Source organism: Acipenser ruthenus, unplaced genomic scaffold (genome assembly GCF_902713425.1).
Source record: "Acipenser ruthenus unplaced genomic scaffold, fAciRut3.2 maternal haplotype, whole genome shotgun sequence".
Taxonomy (NCBI): domain Eukaryota; kingdom Metazoa; phylum Chordata; class Actinopteri; order Acipenseriformes; family Acipenseridae; genus Acipenser; species Acipenser ruthenus.
The window spans coordinates 15,001-32,088 of record NW_026708236.1 but is presented as its reverse complement, the minus strand read 5'-3'; the positions used below and the strand labels follow the sequence as shown (position 1 = coordinate 32,088).

Below are 17,088 nucleotides of genomic sequence, written 5' to 3'. Positions count from 1 at the left end.
GTGTGTCGCAGAGTGTGTCTGTGTGTGTGTGTCACTGATTCTGGTAATCTCTCTCTCTCTCTCTCTCTCAGCTCAGGGCTGGGACTCTCAGGGCTGGTCCTCTTGTATGTGTCTCAGTGTGTGTGTGTGTGTGTGTGTGTGTCAGTGATTCTAGTAACCTCTCTCTCCTCTCTCTCTCTCTCTCCTCTCTCAGCTCAGGGCTGGGACTCTCAGGGCTGGTCCTCCTGTATGGCCTCCAGCATGCAGCTGGCTCAGGAGTGCCTGAAGGAGCCCCCAGAGGAGCCGGAGGAGCCCCCCGACCCCCTGGAGGGGCTCGAGATGTTCGCCCAGACCATCGAGACCGGTGAGGGGGGGGACGGGACAGGGAGGAGGAGAGGGGGAGAGGCAGTGTTAGGGTTGTGAGGGGAGAGGGAGGTGTAGTGTTGAGAGGGGAGGGGGGAGGGGGAGTGTCGTGAGTAACTCTGTCCCCCTCTCCCCAGTGCTGCGCAGGATCCGGCTGCGGTTTGTGGACACGGTGGTGCGAGTGGAGCACACCGCCGCGGGGGGGCAGAGGGGCGTGGCAATCGAGGTGCACATCAAGAGGTGAGGAGACAGGACCCTGATCAATACCCCGATCACCCCCACCCCCTCCTCTCCCCCTCACACCCCCTCCTCTCCCCCTCACACCCCCTCACACCCCCTCCTCACACCCCCTCACACCCCCCCCCTCACACCCCCTCCTCTCCCCCTCACACCCCCTCCTCTCCCCCTCCACTCCCCCTCACACCCCCTCCTCTCCCCCTCCACTCCCCCTCACACCCCCCTCCTCTCCCCCTCCTCTCCCCCTCACACCCCCTCACACCCCCTCCTCTCCCCCTCACACCCCCTCCTCTCCCCCTCTTCTCCCCCTCACACCCCCTCCTCTCCCCCTCCTCTCCCCCTCACACCCCCTCCTCTCCCCCTCTTCTCCCCCTCACACCCCCTCCTCTCCCCCTCCTCTCCCCCTCACACCCCCCTCCTCTCCCCCTCCTCTCCCCCTCACACCCCCTCCTCTCCCCCTCTTCTCCCCCTCACACCCCCTCCTCTCCCCCTCCACTCCCCCTCACACCCCCTCCTCTCCCCCTCACACCCCCTCCTCTCCCCCTCACACCCCCTCCTCTCCCCCTCCTCTCCCCCTCACACCCCCTCACACCCCCTCCTCTCCCCCTCACACCCCCTCCTCTCCCCCTCTTCTCCCCCTCACACCCCCTCCTCTCCCCCTCACACCCCCTCCTCTCCCCCTCTTCTCCCCCTCACACCCCCTCCTCTCCCCCTCCTCTCCCCCTCACACCCCCTCCTCTCCCCCTCTTCTCCCCCTCACACCCCCTCCTCTCCCCCTCCTCTCCCCCTCACACCCCCTCCTCTCCCCCTCTTCTCCCCCTCACACCCCCTCCTCTCCCCCTCCTCTCCCCCTCACACCCCCTCCTCTTCCCCTCCTCTCCCCCTCACACTCTCTCTCCCCCAGGCTGGATTACTGTGACGAGGCAGTGAAGGATTCGTGCGGCCCGGCTCTCCCCGTGGATCTCCACCAGCCGCCCGCCTTCCTGCACAAGACCCTGCAGCTGAGCCGAGTGCAGCTGCTCTACGAGAGGACTGCGGGCAGCCAGGTAACAACACACCTGAGCACGCAGGTAACACACACACACACACACACACACACACACACACACACACACACACACACACACACACACCTGAGCACGCAGGTAACACACACACACACACACACACCTGAGCATGCAGGTAACACACACACACACACACACACACACACACACACACCTGAGCACGCAGGTAACACACACACACACACACACACACACACACACACACCTGAGCACGCAGGTAACACACACACACACACCTGAGCACGCAGGTAACACACACACACACACACCTGAGCACGCAGGTAACACACACACACACACCTGAGCACGCAGGTAACACACACACACACACACACACACACACACACACACACACACACACACACACCTGAGCATGCAGGTAACACACACACACACACACACACACACACACCTGAGCATGCAGGTAACACACACACACACACACACACACACACACACACCTGAGCATGCAGGTAACACACACACACACACACACACACACACACACACACACACCTGAGCACGCAGGTAACACACACACACACACACACACACACACACACACACACACACACCCCTGTACAGAAGGCAGTGTACACTCACCTGTGTGCAGCAGGTAACCTGTCCCCTCCTCCTCCCTGTGTAGGACGCTGGCTGCTCTGGCAGTGAGGGGGAGGGGGAGGGGGAGGGGGGTGACCCCGCCCCCCCACAGCCCCCCCTGCTCATCGGGAGCTGCTCGGGGTTCATGGAGATGACAGTGAAGATCAAACAGAACGAGGCGCTGCCCGGACCCAAGGTACTGAAACTACTGCAGCTGCTATTATTATTATTATTATTATTATTATTATTATTATTATTATTATTATTATTGTTGTGAGCACTGTTTGTGTTATCATTAACCCATGACCTTACCTCTCTCCTCTCCTCTCTCCCCCTCCCCTCTTCTCTCTCCTCCCCTCCTCCTCTCCTCCCCTCCTCTCCTCCCTCTCCTCCTCTCTTCTCTCTCTCCTCCCCCTCCTCCCCTCTTCTCTCCTCCCCTCTCCTCTCCTCTCTCCCCTTTCTCCTCTCCTCCCCCTCCCCCTCTCCTCTCCTCCCCTCCCCTCTTCTCTCTCTCCTCCCCTCCTCCTCTCTACCCCTCTCCTCTCTCCTCTCCTCTCCTCTCCTCTCCTCTCCTCTCCTCTCCTCTCCTCTCCCCCTCTCTCTCCTCTCCTCTCCTCTTCTCTCCTCTCCTCTCCTCTCCCCCTCTCTCCTCTCCTCTCCTCTCCTCTCTCAGTTGGAGCTGGATGGTAAGCTGGGCTCCCTGCACTTGCTGCTGTCACCCGACCAGATCCCTCCCCTGACTGACCTGCTGTCAGCACTGAGCATCTCCACAGGTAACTCCGCCCCCTGAGACATGTAACCACGCCCCTGAGAGATGTAACCCCGCCCCCTGAGGCAGGTAACCCCGCCCCCTCCTTGTGACGGGTAACCCTGCCCTGTCTTAAAGGATATGTCCCAGTCTCATAATTTGTCTTATGAGTTTTCTAATACAGAACCTGTCTCCCTCTCTCTAACCCTTCTGTCCCTCTCTCCCGCTGTCCTCTCAGAGGCGGGGGTCCTGTCCGATGGAGGGAAGAGCCGTCCCCTGGGTTCGGAGGACCTGCGGCTGATCGAGGACGATCTGAACAAGCAGCTGAGCGGAGAGGCAGTGGAGAGGGGGAGGGGGAGAGAGGGGGAGGAGAGGGGGCCCTGCACGCTGACCAGCCTGGACAGTAGAGGTGAGGGGAGGGGGGAGAGACCTGCATGCTGACCAGCCTGGACAGCAGAGGTGAGGGGAGGGAGAGAGGGAGCTCTTCTGTCCTTCTTGTCTTTACCTTCTCCCTCTCTTTTATGTGTTCTCTCTCTCTCTCTCTCTGTAGAGATGTTCATGTGTTCTCACCCTCTCTCTCCCTCTCTCCTCTCTCTGTAGAGATGTTCATGTGTTCTCTCTCTCTCTCTCTCTGTAGAGATGTTCATGTGTTCTCACCCTCTCTCTCCCTCTCTCCTCTCTCTGTAGAGATGTTCATGTGTTCTCTCTCTCTCCTCTCTCTGTAGAGATGTTCATGTGTTCTCTCTCTCTCCTCTCTCTGTAGAGATGTTCATGTGTTCTCTCTCCTCTCTCTGTAGAGATGTTCATGTGTTCTCACCCTCTCTCTCCCTCTCTCTCCTCTCTCTGTAGAGATGTTCTTCTCCATGGCCCCAGCCCTCTCCAGCAGCGTTGCTTCTCTGCGCTCCGTCAGTGATCTCTCCGACTCGCTCGACTCCTCCCTGCACAGCGACTACAGCAGCTGCCAGCCCCCCCCCTCCCTCGCACCCGGGGTAAGACTGTCCTGAGAGACGCGGTCCGAACCAGACCTCCCCTGAAGACCCCTCCCCTAACCCGCCTCCTCTGAGACTCCTCCCCTGAGACTCCTCCTCTAAGACTCCTCCCCTAACCTGCCTCCTCTGAGACTCCTCCTCTGACACTCCTCCCCTAACCCTCCTCCCCCAAGACTCCTCCCCTAACCCTCCTCCCCTGAGATCCTCCCCTAACCCTCCTCCCCTGAGATCCTCCCCTAACCCTCCTCCCCTGAGACTCCTCCCCTAACCCTCTTCCTGTGAGACTCCTCCCCTGATACTTCTCCTGTGAGACTCCTCCCCTAAGACTCCTCCCCTGAGACTCCTTCCCTAACCCTCTTCCTGTGAGACTCCTCCCCTGAGACTCCTCCCCTAACCCTCTTCCTCTGAGACCTCCACTCTGATTCTCTCCTCCTGTCCTCAGCTGATGGTGAGCAGCCCCTGTCGGTTTGAGGGGACCCCCTTCACAGCCCCCCTGCCCGGCCAGCAGCCCCTGGGGAGGCCCACAGGTGAGCGAGGATTCCAGGTTTCACTGCTACCAGCTTGATCAGCCCCAGTGTGCTAGCACAGCGGTGTGATCCAGTCCAGGTTTCACTGTTACCAGCTTGATCAGCCCCAGTGTGCTAGCACAGCGGTGTGATCCAGTCCAGGTTTTACTGCTACCAGCTTGATCAGCCCCCAGTGTGTCTAGCTAACAAGCTCAGGTGTGTCTGATTATTAAACTCCCAGTGAAACCAGGACTGGATCACACTGCTGTGCAGCAGGAGTCTCGTCCCCAGCCCTGACCAGTCTCCCCCTGGTGTCCTCAGGCAAGCCCCCTCCCCAGCGCCCCCTGGTGGAGACTCTGAAGACCGAGGCTCTGCTGAGGCTATCGATCGGGGGTCTGACGCTCACCGTGCTGCAGCAGGACCCCGCGGAGCCCCCGATTGGCCGGCCAGGGTCACACGGCCCCGACGTGGCGCTCCCATTGGCCGAGGTGTCGCGGCGGTTCTTCGGGGAGCTCGACTTCTTCAAGGACGCTGCGTTCAGCGGGAGGGACTTCGAACCACTGAGACAACAGTTCCAGAGAGCCTGTCCACACTCACACCTCAGGTACTGAGAGACAGCCTGTCCATCAGTGTGATTGATCCTGTGCCTCTCTGATCAGTGTGATTGATCCTGTGGGTCTCTCTGATCAGTGTGATTGATCCTGTGGGTCTCTCTGATCATTGTGATTGATCCTGTGGGTCTCTCTGATCATTGTGATTGATCCTGTGCCTCTCTGATCAGTGTGATTGATCCTGTGGGTCTCTCTGATCATTGTGATTGATCCTGTGCCTCTCTGATCAGTGTGATTGATCCTGTGGGTCTCTCTGATCATTGTGATTGATCCTGTGCCTCTCTGATCAGTGTGATTGATCCTGTGCCTCTCTGATCAGTGTGATTGATCCTGTGTCTCTCTAATCAGTGTGATTGATCTCTCTCAGGGTGACGGGCTCCGCAGTGCAGCTGGTCTGTGAGCAGCGATGGGGGAGCCCGGGGGTGCAGGAGCTCTGTGCTGACCTGTCCTTCAGCAAACTGGAGGTGCTGGAGTGCCTGTGGAAAGAGGGGGCCGCGGGGGGACCCCAATACACACAGGTAACACCCCTCCGTCTGACTGCCTTGCTGGAACCCTGTCCCTCTGTCTGCCACACTGTCCAGCAGTTTTGCTATAACTCTCTGTCTCTCTGTCTGTCTCACTGTCCCCCTGTCTGTCTCTCTGCAGGTGCTGCTCTTCCAGAATACCGGTGCCTTTTCTATCGGGTCGACTGTGAAACCGTGCGCCCAGATCCACTACACACTGAGAGAGTGCTGCGGGAGGAAGGTAGAGAGAGAGAGAGAGAGAGAGAGAGACTGAGATACACACCCTAACCCTAACCCAGATCCACTACACACTGAGAGAGAGAGAGAGACTGAGATACACACCCTAACCCAGATCCACTACACACTGAGAGAGAGAGAGAGACTGAGATACACACCCTAACCCTAACCCAGATCCACTACACACTGAGAGAGAGAGAGAGAGAGACTGAGATACACACCCTAACCCTAACCCAGATCCACTACACACTGAGAGAGAGAGAGAGACTGAGATACACACCCTAACCCTAACCCAGATCCACTACACACTGAGAGAGAGAGAGAGACTGAGATACACACCCTAACCCTAACCCAGATCCACTACACACACAGAGAGTGCTGCGAGAGAGAGATAGAGAGAGAGAGAGAGAGACACACACACACACACACTGAATTAACCCTCTCCTTCCTGTTTCTCAGAGCGCACACACACACACACACACAATGAATTAACTCTCTCCCTCCTGTTTCTCAGAGCTCTCGGAAGCCTCCCTCAGTGAAGCGGGCGAGCGACGTGTTCATCGAACTCTCGGAGTTCTCCTCCGAGATCGACCTGGGAATCCTGGACCGGCTCGATGCCATAATCCGGGTTCTAGGAAAATCCGGGAGGGGAGATCCCGATCCCCGGACTGGCCTTCCCAGCGAGGTACGGCTCCCAGTCAGACCAGTGACCGCCGCAAGACCAGTTCAGACAAGCCAGCTTCAGTGTTACCCCCCACCCCGCTTATTAATAATCTATCGGATGATTTTCTTCTCCCCTCTCTGATCTCTCTCGCTCTCTCTCTCTCTCTCCCTCCCCAGGTGTCTGGCGCCCCCCCCTGTTCTGACGAGCTCTCCTCTCTGCGTCTGCGCTCCCCGCGGGCCCTGCTCCAGCTCCAGTTCCCCGTCCCGGACCTCAGAACCGGACCAGAGCGGCGCCACTGGACCCACAAGGAGGTTCGAGAGGAAGTTCTGCTTCTGGACTTCAGCGAGCTGGACCTGCAGACCCAGGCCAGTGGCACCAGCGGACCTCTCAGGGTGGAGACCAGTTTCACTGACCTGCACGGTAATGGAGACTCCCATTCTTCCCAGTGCAGACTGGAACGCCTTCATAGGGTCACCACATAATCCCATATTAACAGGGACACGATTTCAGATGCGATCCAGCCCTCTGAAATGTCTTTATAATATACAGCGCTAGACCCTGATAGTGATGTGATCCAGCCCTCTGAAATGTCTTTATAATATACAGCGCTAGACCCTGATAGTGATGCGATCCAGCCCTCTGAAATGTCTTTATAATATACAGCGCTAGACCCTGATAGTGATGCGATCCAGCCCTCTGAAATGTCTTTATAATATACAGCGCTAGACCCTGATATCGATGCGATCCAGCCCTCTGAAATGTCTTTATAATATACAGCACTAGACCCTGATATCGATGCGATCCAGCCCTCTGAAATGTCTTTATAATATACAGCACTAGACCCTGATATCGATGCGATCCAGCCCTCTGAAATGTCTTTATAATATACAGCGCTAGACCCTGATATCGATGCGATCCAGCCCTCTGAAATGTCTTTATAATATACAGCACTAGACCCTGATATTGATGCGATCCAGCCCTCTGAAATGTCTTTATAATATACAGCGCTAGACCCTGATATCGATGCGATCCAGCCCTCTGAAATGTCTTTATAATATACAGCGCTAGACCATGATAATGATGCGATCCAGCCCTCTGAAATGTCTTTATAATATACGGCACTAGACCCTGATATTGATGCGATCCAGCCCTCTGAAATGTCTTTATAATATACAGCACTAGACCCTGATATTGATGCGATCCAGCCCTCTGAAATGTCTTTATAATATACAGCACTAGACCCTGATATCGATGCGATCCAGCCCTCTGAAATGTCTTTATAATATACAGCGCTAGACCCTGAAATTGATGCGATCCAGCCCTCTGAAATGTCTTTATAATATACAGCACTAGACCCTGATATCGATGCGATCCAGCCCTCTGAAATGTCTTTATAATATACAGCGCTAGACCCTGATAGTGATGCGATCCAGCCCTCTGAAATGTCTTTATAATATACAGCACTAGACCCTGATATTGATGCGATCCAGCCCTCTGAAATGTCTTTATAATATACAGCGCTAGACCCTGATAGTGATCCGATCCAGCCCTCTGAAATGTCTTTATAATATACAGCGCTAGACCCTGATATTGATGCGATCCAGCCCTCTGAAATGTCTTTATAATATACAGCACTAGACCCTGATATTGATGCGATCCAGCACTCTGAAATGTCTTTATAATATACAGCACTAGACCCTGATAGATGCGATCCAGCCCTCTGAAATGTCTTTATAATATACAGCGCTAGACCCTGATATCGATGCGATCCAGCCCTCTGAAATGTCTTTATAATATACAGCACTAGACCCTGATATCGATGCGATCCAGCCCTCTGAAATGTCTTTATAATATACAGCGCTAGACCCTGATAGTGATCCGATCCAGCCCTCTGAAATGTCTTTATAATATACAGCGCTAGACCCTGATATCGATGCGATCCAGCCCTCTGAAATGTCTTTATAATATACAGCGCTAGACCCTGATAGTAATGCGATCCAGCCCTCTGAAATGTCTTTATAATATACAGCGCTAGACCCTGATATCGATGCGATCCAGCCCTCTGAAATGTCTTTATAATATACAGCGCTAGACCCTGATAGTGTCCCGCTGTCCCTTGTCCCCCTGTCTCTCTCAGGAGTGTATCGGGATGCTGAGAAGGTGTCTCACTCTTGTCTCAGAGTTCAGAAGACAGTGGACCCCCAGTGGAGGGGCCCAGGCAAGCGGTACCAGAACCCCAAGTGAGTACGGGCCCCATTGGGACAGCAGCACCAGACCCGGGTTCAAACAAGAGCACGATTAAACATGTAGGAAAACCAGGACTGGATCAAACTGCTATACAATGGGAGTCTTATTCCCATCCTGTGTGAATAAGGGTGTGTGTCCGCTGTGTTAATGAGGGGGGTGTGTCCGCTGTGTTAATGAGGGGTGTGTCCGCTGTGTTAATGAGGGGGGGGTCCGCTGTGTTAATGAGGGGGGTGTGTCCGCTGTGTTAATGAGGGGTGTGTCCGCTGTGTTAATGAGGGGTGTGTGTCCGCTGTGTTAATGAGGGGTGTGTCCGCTGTGTTAATGAGGGACGTGTCCGCTGTGTTAATGAGGGGTGTGTGTCCGCTGTGTTAATGAGGGGTGTGTGTCCGCTGTGTTAATGAGGGGTGTGTCCGCTGTGTTAATGAGGGACGTGTCCGCTGTGTTAATGAGGGACGTGTCCGCTGTGTTAATGAGGGGTGTGTGTCCGCTGTGTTAATGAGGGGTGTGTGTCCGCTGTGTTAATGAGGGGTGTGTCCGCTGTGTTAATGAGGGACGTGTCCGCTGTGTTAATGAGGGACGTGTCCGCTGTGTTAATGAGGGACGTGTCCGCTGTGTTAATGAGGGGTGTGTCCGCTGTGTTAATGAGGGGTGTGTGTCCGCTGTGTTAATGAGGGGGGTGTGTCCGCTGTGTTAATGAGGGGTGTGTGTCCGCTGTGTTAATGAGGGACGTGTCCGCTGTGTTAATGAGGGACGTGTCCGCTGTGTTAATGAGGGGTGTGTGTCCGCTGTGTTAATGAGGGGGGTGTGTCCGCTGTGTTAATGAGGGGTGTGTGTCCGCTGTGTTAATGAGGGGTGTGTGTCCGCTGTGTTAATGAGGGGTGTGTCCGCTGTGTTAATGAGGGGTGTGTGTCCGCTGTGTTAATGAGGGGGGTGTGTCCGCTGTGTTAATGAGGGGGGTGTGTCCGCTGTGTTAATGAGGGGTGTGTGTCCGCTGTGTTAATGAGGGGTGTGTCCGCTGTGTTAATGAGGGGTGTGTGTCCGCTGTGTTAATGAGGGGGGTGTGTCCGCTGTGTTTATGAGGGGTGTGTGTCCGCTGTGTTAATGAGGGGGGTGTGTCCGCTGTGTTAATGAGGGACGTGTCCGCTGTGTTAATGAGGGGTGTGTCCCCGCTGTGTTAATGAGGGGGGTGTGTCCGCTGTGTTAATGAGGGGGTGTGTCCGCTGTGTTAATGAGGGGTGTGTGTCCGCTGTGTTAATGAGGGGGGTGTGTCCGCTGTGTTAATGAGGGGTGTGTCCGCTGTGTTAATGAGGGGGGTGTGTCCGCTGTGTTAATGAGGGGTGTGTGTCCGCTGTGTTAATGAGGGGTGTGTCCGCTGTGTTAATGAGGGGTGTGTCCGCTGTGTTAATGAGGGGGGTGTGTCCGCTGTGTTAATGAGGGGTGTGTCCGCTGTGTTAATGAGGGGTGTGTGTCCGCTGTGTTAATGAGGGGTGTGTGTCCGCTGTGTTAATGAGGGGTGTGTCCGCTGTGTTAATGAGGGGGTGTGTCCCCGCTGTGTTAATGAGGGGGGTGTCCGCTGTGTTAATGAGGGACGTGTCCGCTGTGTTAATGAGGGGGGTGTCCGCTGTGTTAATGAGGGGGGTGTCCGCTGTGTTAATGAGGGGTGTGTCCGCTGTGTTAATGAGGGGGGTGTGTCCGCTGTGTTAATGAAGGGGTGTGTGTCCGCTGTGTTAATGAGGGACGTGTCCGCTGTGTTAATGAGGGGGGTGTGTCCGCTGTGTTAATGAGGGACGTGTCTGCTGTGTTAATGAGGGGTGTGTGTCCGCTGTGTTAATGAGGGGTGTGTGTCCGCTGTGTTAATGAGGGGTGTGTCCGCTGTGTTAATGAGGGGTGTGTCCGCTGTGTTAATGAGGGGTGTGTCCGCTGTGTTAATGAGGGGTGTGTCCCCGCTGTGTTAATGAGGGGGGTGTCCGCTGTGTTAATGAGGGGTGTGTGTCCGCTGTGTTAATGAAGGGGTGTGTCCGCTGTGTTAATGAAGGGGTGTGTCCGCTGTGTTAATGAGGGGTGTGTCCGCTGTGTTAATGAGGGGGGTGTGTCCGCTGTGTTAATGAGGGACGTGTCCGCTGTGTTAATGAGGGGTGTGTGTCCGCTGTGTTAATGAGGGGTGTGTCCGCTGTGTTAATGAGGGGTGTGTCCGCTGTGTTAATGAGGGGTGTGTCCCCGCTGTGTTAATGAGGGGGTGTGTCCGCTGTGTTAATGAGGGGTGTGTGTCCGCTGTGTTAATGAGGGGGTGTGTCCGCTGTGTTAATGAGGGGGTGTGTCCGCTGTGTTAATGAGGGGGTGTGTGTCCGCTGTGTTAATGAGGGGTGTGTCCGCTGTGTTAATGAGGGGTGTGTCCGCTGTGTTAATGAGGGGTGTGTGTCCGCTGTGTTAATGAGGGGTGTGTGTCCGCTGTGTTAATGAGGGACGTGTCCGCTGTGTTAATGAGGGGGTGTGTCCGCTGTGTTAATGAGGGGTGTGTGTCCGCTGTGTTAATGAGGGGTGTGTCCGCTGTGTTAATGAGGGACGTGTCCGCTGTGTTAATGAGGGGGTGTGTCCGCTGTGTTAATGAGGGGGTGTGTGTCCGCTGTGTTAATGAGGGGTGTGTGTCCGCTGTGTTAATGAGGGGTGTGTCCGCTGTGTTAATGAGGGACGTGTCCGCTGTGTTAATGAGGGGGTGTGTCCGCTGTGTTAATGAGGGGGTGTGTGTCCGCTGTGTTAATGAGGGACGTGTCCGCTGTGTTAATGAGGGGTGTGTCCGCTGTGTTAATGAGGGACGTGTCCGCTGTGTTAATGAAGGGGTGTGTGTCCGCTGTGTTAATGAGGGGGTGTGTCCGCTGTGTTAATGAAGGGGTGTGTCCGCTGTGTTAATGAAGGGGTGTGTGTCCGCTGTGTTAATGAAGGGGTGTGTCCGCTGTGTTAATGAGGGGGGTGTGTCCGCTGTGTTAATGAGGGGGGTGTCCGCTGTGTTAATGAGGGGTGTGTGTCCGCTGTGTTAATGAGGGGTGTGTGTCCGCTGTGTTAATGAGGGGGTGTGTCCGCTGTGTTAATGAGGGGTGTGTCCGCTGTGTTAATGAGGGGTGTGTGTCCGCTGTGTTAATGAGGGGGTGTGTCCGCTGTGTTAATGAGGGGTGTGTCCGCTGTGTTAATGAGGGACGTGTCCGCTGTGTTAATGAGGGGTGTGTCCCCGCTGTGTTAATGAGGGGGGGGTGTCCGCTGTGTTAATGAGGGGGTGTGTCCGCTGTGTTAATGAGGGACGTGTCCGCTGTGTTAATGAAGGGGTGTGTGTCCGCTGTGTTAATGAAGGGGTGTGTCCGCTGTGTTAATGAGGGGTGTGTGTCCGCTGTGTTAATGAGGGGGTGTGTCCGCTGTGTTAATGAGGGGTGTGTCCGCTGTGTTAATGAGGGACGTGTCCGCTGTGTTAATGAAGGGGTGTGTGTCCGCTGTGTTAATGAGGGGGTGTGTCCGCTGTGTTAATGAAGGGGTGTGTCCGCTGTGTTAATGAAGGGGTGTGTGTCCGCTGTGTTAATGAGGGGGTGTGTCCGCTGTGTTAATGAAGGGGTGTGTCCGCTGTGTTAATGAGGGGTGTGTGTCCGCTGTGTTAATGAGGGGGTGTGTCCGCTGTGTTAATGAGGGGTGTGTCCGCTGTGTTAATGAGGGGTGTGTGTCCGCTGTGTTAATGAGGGGGTGTGTCCGCTGTGTTAATGAGGGGTGTGTCCGCTGTGTTAATGAGGGGTGTGTCCCCGCTGTGTTAATGAGGGGGGGGTGTCCGCTGTGTTAATGAGGGGGGGGTGTCCGCTGTGTTAATGAGGGGGGTGTCCGCTGTGTTAATGAGGGGGTGTGTCCGCTGTGTTAATGAGGGGTGTGTCCGCTGTGTTAATGAGGGGTGTGTCCCCGCTGTGTTAATGAGGGGGGTGTGTCCGCTGTGTTAATGAGGGGGGTGTGTCCGCTGTGTTAATGAGGGGGGGGTGTCCGCTGTGTTAATGAGGGGGGTGTCCGCTGTGTTAATGAGGGGGGTGTGTCCGCTGTGTTAATGAGGGGGGTGTCCGCTGTGTTAATGAGGGGGGTGTGTCCGCTGTGTTAATGAGGGGTGTGTCCGCTGTGTTAATGAGGGGGGTGTCCGGTATGCTTTTCTCCAGGATCGTGGTGACCCTGAACCCGGATCCTGGCCCCCCGGACTGGGAGTCTGTGCTGGAGAGGAGCGCGGAGCTGGACCTGGGTTCGGTGGAGAGCCCCTGTGAGCTGAGGCAGCCGGAGAGCTCCCCGTTCAGCTCCAAGAGAACCATGTTCGAGACGGAGGAGGTGAGAGAGGAACACGAACCCTGACACCCTGACACTCCGAAACCCTGAAACACTGACAGTGCTTCCCTATGCTTTACCAGACCTCTCTGTGCTTTACAATGCTCCCCTATGCTTTACCAGACCTCTCTGTGCTTTACAATGCTTCCCTATGCTTTACCAGACCTCTCTGTGCTTTACAATGCTTCCCTATGCTTTACCAGACCTCTCTGTGCTTTACAATGCTTCCCTATGCTTTACCAGACCTCTCTGTGCTTTACAATGCTTCCCTATGCTTTACCAGACCTCTCTGTGCTTTACAATGCTTCCCTATGCTTTACCAGACCTCTCTGTGCTTTACAATACTTCCCTATGCTTTAGCAGACCTCTCTGTGCTTTACAATGCTTCCCTGTGCTTTACCAGACCTCTCTGTGCTTTACAATGCTTCCCTATGCTTTCGCAGACCTCTCTGTGCTTTACAATGCTTCCCTGTGCTTTACCAGACCTCTCTGTGCTTTACAATGCTTCCCTATGCTTTACCAGACCTCTCTGTGCTTTACAATGCTTCCCTATGCTTTACCAGACCTCTCTGTGCTTTACAATGCTTCCCTATGCTTTACCAGACCTCTCTGTGCTTTACAATACTTCCCTATGCTTTACCAGACCTATCTGTGCTTTACAATGCTTCCCTATGCTTTACCAGACCTCTCTGTGCTTTACAATGCTTCCCTATGCTTTCGCAGACCTCTCTGTGCTTTACAATGCTTCCCTATGCTTTACCAGACCTCTCTGTGCTTTACAATGCTTCCCTATGCTTTGCGACACCTCTCTGTGCTTCCCCATGCTGTCACTGTGTCACAGTGCTGTGAGGGCGGTTCTGACCCGGTTGTGTGTGTTCAGATGGTGATCCCGGGAGACCCCGAGGAGATGGCCCAGTTCCAGTCAAAGACGCTGTCCTGCTCCCAGTGTGTAGTGGAGCTGACCCTGCCCAGCGTCCACCTGCTGCTGCCCAGCAAGGGGCTGTACAGCAGCATCTACAACAGGTTAGTACAGCCTCTATACACAGAGAGAGAGAGAAACACAGACACAGAGAGAGATACAGACAGACACACACACACACACACACACACACACACACACACACAGAGAGAGAGAGAGAGTGAGGTACAGAGAGATAGAGAGAGAAACAGAGAGATAGAGAAACACAGACAGAGAGAGAGATACAGACAGACAGACACACACACACACACACACACACACACAATCGGCTATACAAAATTAAACCACCAATAAAAATTTGGCTAAAAATTTTCGACAGCATAATAAAGCCAATCCTTCTGTATGGTAGTGAAGTATGGGGTCCCCTTATGAACCCTGATTATAAAAAATGGGATCAAAGCCCCATAGAGAATTTCCATCTGGAATTCTGTAAACACCTCCTGCAGGTTCACAGGAGTGCAGCCAATAGCGCTTGCAGGGCTGAATTGGGCCGGTTCCCCTTACTCCACTCCATACAGAAACGAGCGCTCAACTACTGGGTCCATCTACAGCAGGCTGATCCGCAGTCCTACCACCACACTGCACTGCGGAGCTGCTCACAGCCCCCACAAGAGAATCCCCTCAGTAGAATGGTACTGAAGCTCAGCCAAATAAGTCAAATTAATACCAGCGAGCTTCAGAACACCACCAACAAAAAACTCCCAGCACAAAAAATGAAACAAATTAATCTAAGTCTGGAAAACAATTATAAAGTACATTGGAATAACGAAATTGAATCACACAATAAATTACAATGCTATCTGGCCCTAAAAAAAGAATTTACCCTGGCAGAATATCTGGTCAGGGTCAAAAACACAAAACATAGACAGATCCTGACCAAGTACAGACTCAGTGACCACAGCCTGGCCATCGAAACTGGCCGGCACAAAAAAACCTGGATTGCCAAAGAAAAAAGGCTGTGCGGTCACTGTGATCTGGGAGAGGTAGAGACAGAAATGCACTTCCTGTTGTCCTGCTCAAAATACACAGAGATACAGGAGAGATATATCCCCCAATTCAAAAAACAAATGGCAGAGTTTAACCTCCTCTCCATTTCGAGTAAAATCCCCATCCTTCTAGGAGAGGAGGAGCGAACTGCAAATCTAGCAGCACAGTATGTGTCTGCCTGCCACAACCTGAGGGACAGTGTGTGACACCCTGCATACATGACCAGGGGTTACTGTTGATGAGGAGGGAGGGAGTTATTATATTGTTCAAAGGGAAGGGAACAATGTTTTTTTGTGTTTGTTAGGTTCTGTAATTGTATTTCCGTTTTATTATTTCTGTTTTGTATTATAAAAGCTTTGGCAATACCTGAGCGCTCTCGTCATGCCAATAAAGCATTTTTGAATTGAATTGAATTGAATTGAATTGAGTGAGGTACAGAGAGATAGAGAGAGAAACAGAGAGATAGAGAAACACAGACAGAGAGAGAGATACAGACAGACACACACACACACACACACACACACACACACACAGAGAGAGAGAGAGAGAGAGTGAGGTACAGAGAGATAGAGAGAGAAACAGAGAGATAGAGAAACACAGACAGAGAGAGAGATACAGACAGACACACACACACACACACACACACACACAGAGAGAGAGAGAGAGAGTGAGGTACAGAGAGATAGAGAGAAACAGAGAGATAGAGAAACACAGACAGAGAGAGAGATACAGACAGACACACACACACACACACACACACACACAGAGAGAGAGAGAGAGAGTGAGGTACAGAGAGATAGAGAGAGAAACAGAGAGATAGAGAAACACAGACAGAGAGAGAGATACAGACAGACACACACACACACACACACACACACAGAGAGAGAGAGAGAGAGTGAGGTACAGAGAGATAGAGAGAGAAACAGAGATAGAGAAACACAGACAGAGAGATAGACAGACAGACACACACACACACACAGACACACACACTGACACAGAGAGATAGACAGACAGACACACACACACACACACACAGACACACACACACACACACACACACTGACACAGAGAGATAGACAGACAGACACACACACACACACACACAGACACACACACACACACACACACACACTGACACAGAGAGATAGACAGATAGACACACACACACACAGACACACACACTGACACAGAGAGATAGACAGACAGACACACACACACACACACAGACACACACACACACACACACACACACACACACAGACTCTCAGAGGCTGTGTGATGCTCATTATTGAAGCTCTGCCGTTCTTCCTCAACTCCGCGAGGCGGCTCTGAGTGAACATGAAACCCCGTCTGAACTTCACTGTACAAACTAACCCCCCCCCCCCCACCCCTCCCCCCAGGATCAACAACGACCTCCTGATGTGGGAGCCGAGCGCCCCGCCGCAGCCCGGGGGACCCCCCGAACTGTCCCCCCGACTGACGGGACAGACGGACACCTTCCGCATGTGCAAGTCAGCCTTCCAGCTGGGTGAGTGAGACATGGAGAGAGACGCTGGGAGAGAGTGAGAGACAGTGGGAGAGAGAGTGTGAGACGCTGAGAGAGGGTGAGACATAGAGAGAGACTCTGGGAGAGAGTGAGAGACAGTGGGAGAGAGAGTGTGAGACGCTGAGAGAGGGTGAGACATAGAGAGAGACGCTGGGAGAGAGTGAGAGACAGTGGGAGAGAGAGTGTGAGACGCTGAGAGAGGGTGAGACATAGAGAGAGACTCTGGGAGAGAGTGAGAGACAGTGGGAGAGAGAGTGTGAGACGCTGAGAGAGAGTGAGACATGGAGAGAGACGCTGGGAGAGAGTGAGAGACAGTGGGAGAGAGAGTGTGAGACGCTGAGAGAGGGTGAGACATAGAGAGAGACTCTGAGGGAGAGACTTGCACACAAAGACACACGCACACACATACGCACGCACACACACACACACACACACACACATACTGACAGACACACACTCTCACACACACACACGCACACACACGCTGGGT

General features: G+C 53.9%; 1 protein-coding gene across 1 annotated transcript in view; it reads left to right on the top strand.

Annotated features, from left to right (window-relative positions):
- LOC131730374 (autophagy-related protein 2 homolog A-like) overlaps positions 1-17,088 on the top strand; it is a 34,907-nt gene that overhangs the window by 4,473 nt on the left and 13,346 nt on the right. Inside the window, 17 exon segments of the mRNA XM_059020453.1 lie at positions 194-343; positions 480-582; positions 1,484-1,625; positions 2,293-2,442; positions 2,920-3,019; positions 3,233-3,403; positions 3,844-3,983; positions 4,426-4,510; positions 4,811-5,093; positions 5,468-5,618; positions 5,746-5,844; positions 6,355-6,525; positions 6,681-6,924; positions 8,642-8,744; positions 12,927-13,089; positions 13,967-14,109; positions 16,453-16,580. Of these exon segments, the coding sequence (XP_058876436.1) occupies positions 194-343; positions 480-582; positions 1,484-1,625; positions 2,293-2,442; positions 2,920-3,019; positions 3,233-3,403; positions 3,844-3,983; positions 4,426-4,510; positions 4,811-5,093; positions 5,468-5,618; positions 5,746-5,844; positions 6,355-6,525; positions 6,681-6,924; positions 8,642-8,744; positions 12,927-13,089; positions 13,967-14,109; positions 16,453-16,580 (2,526 nt within the window).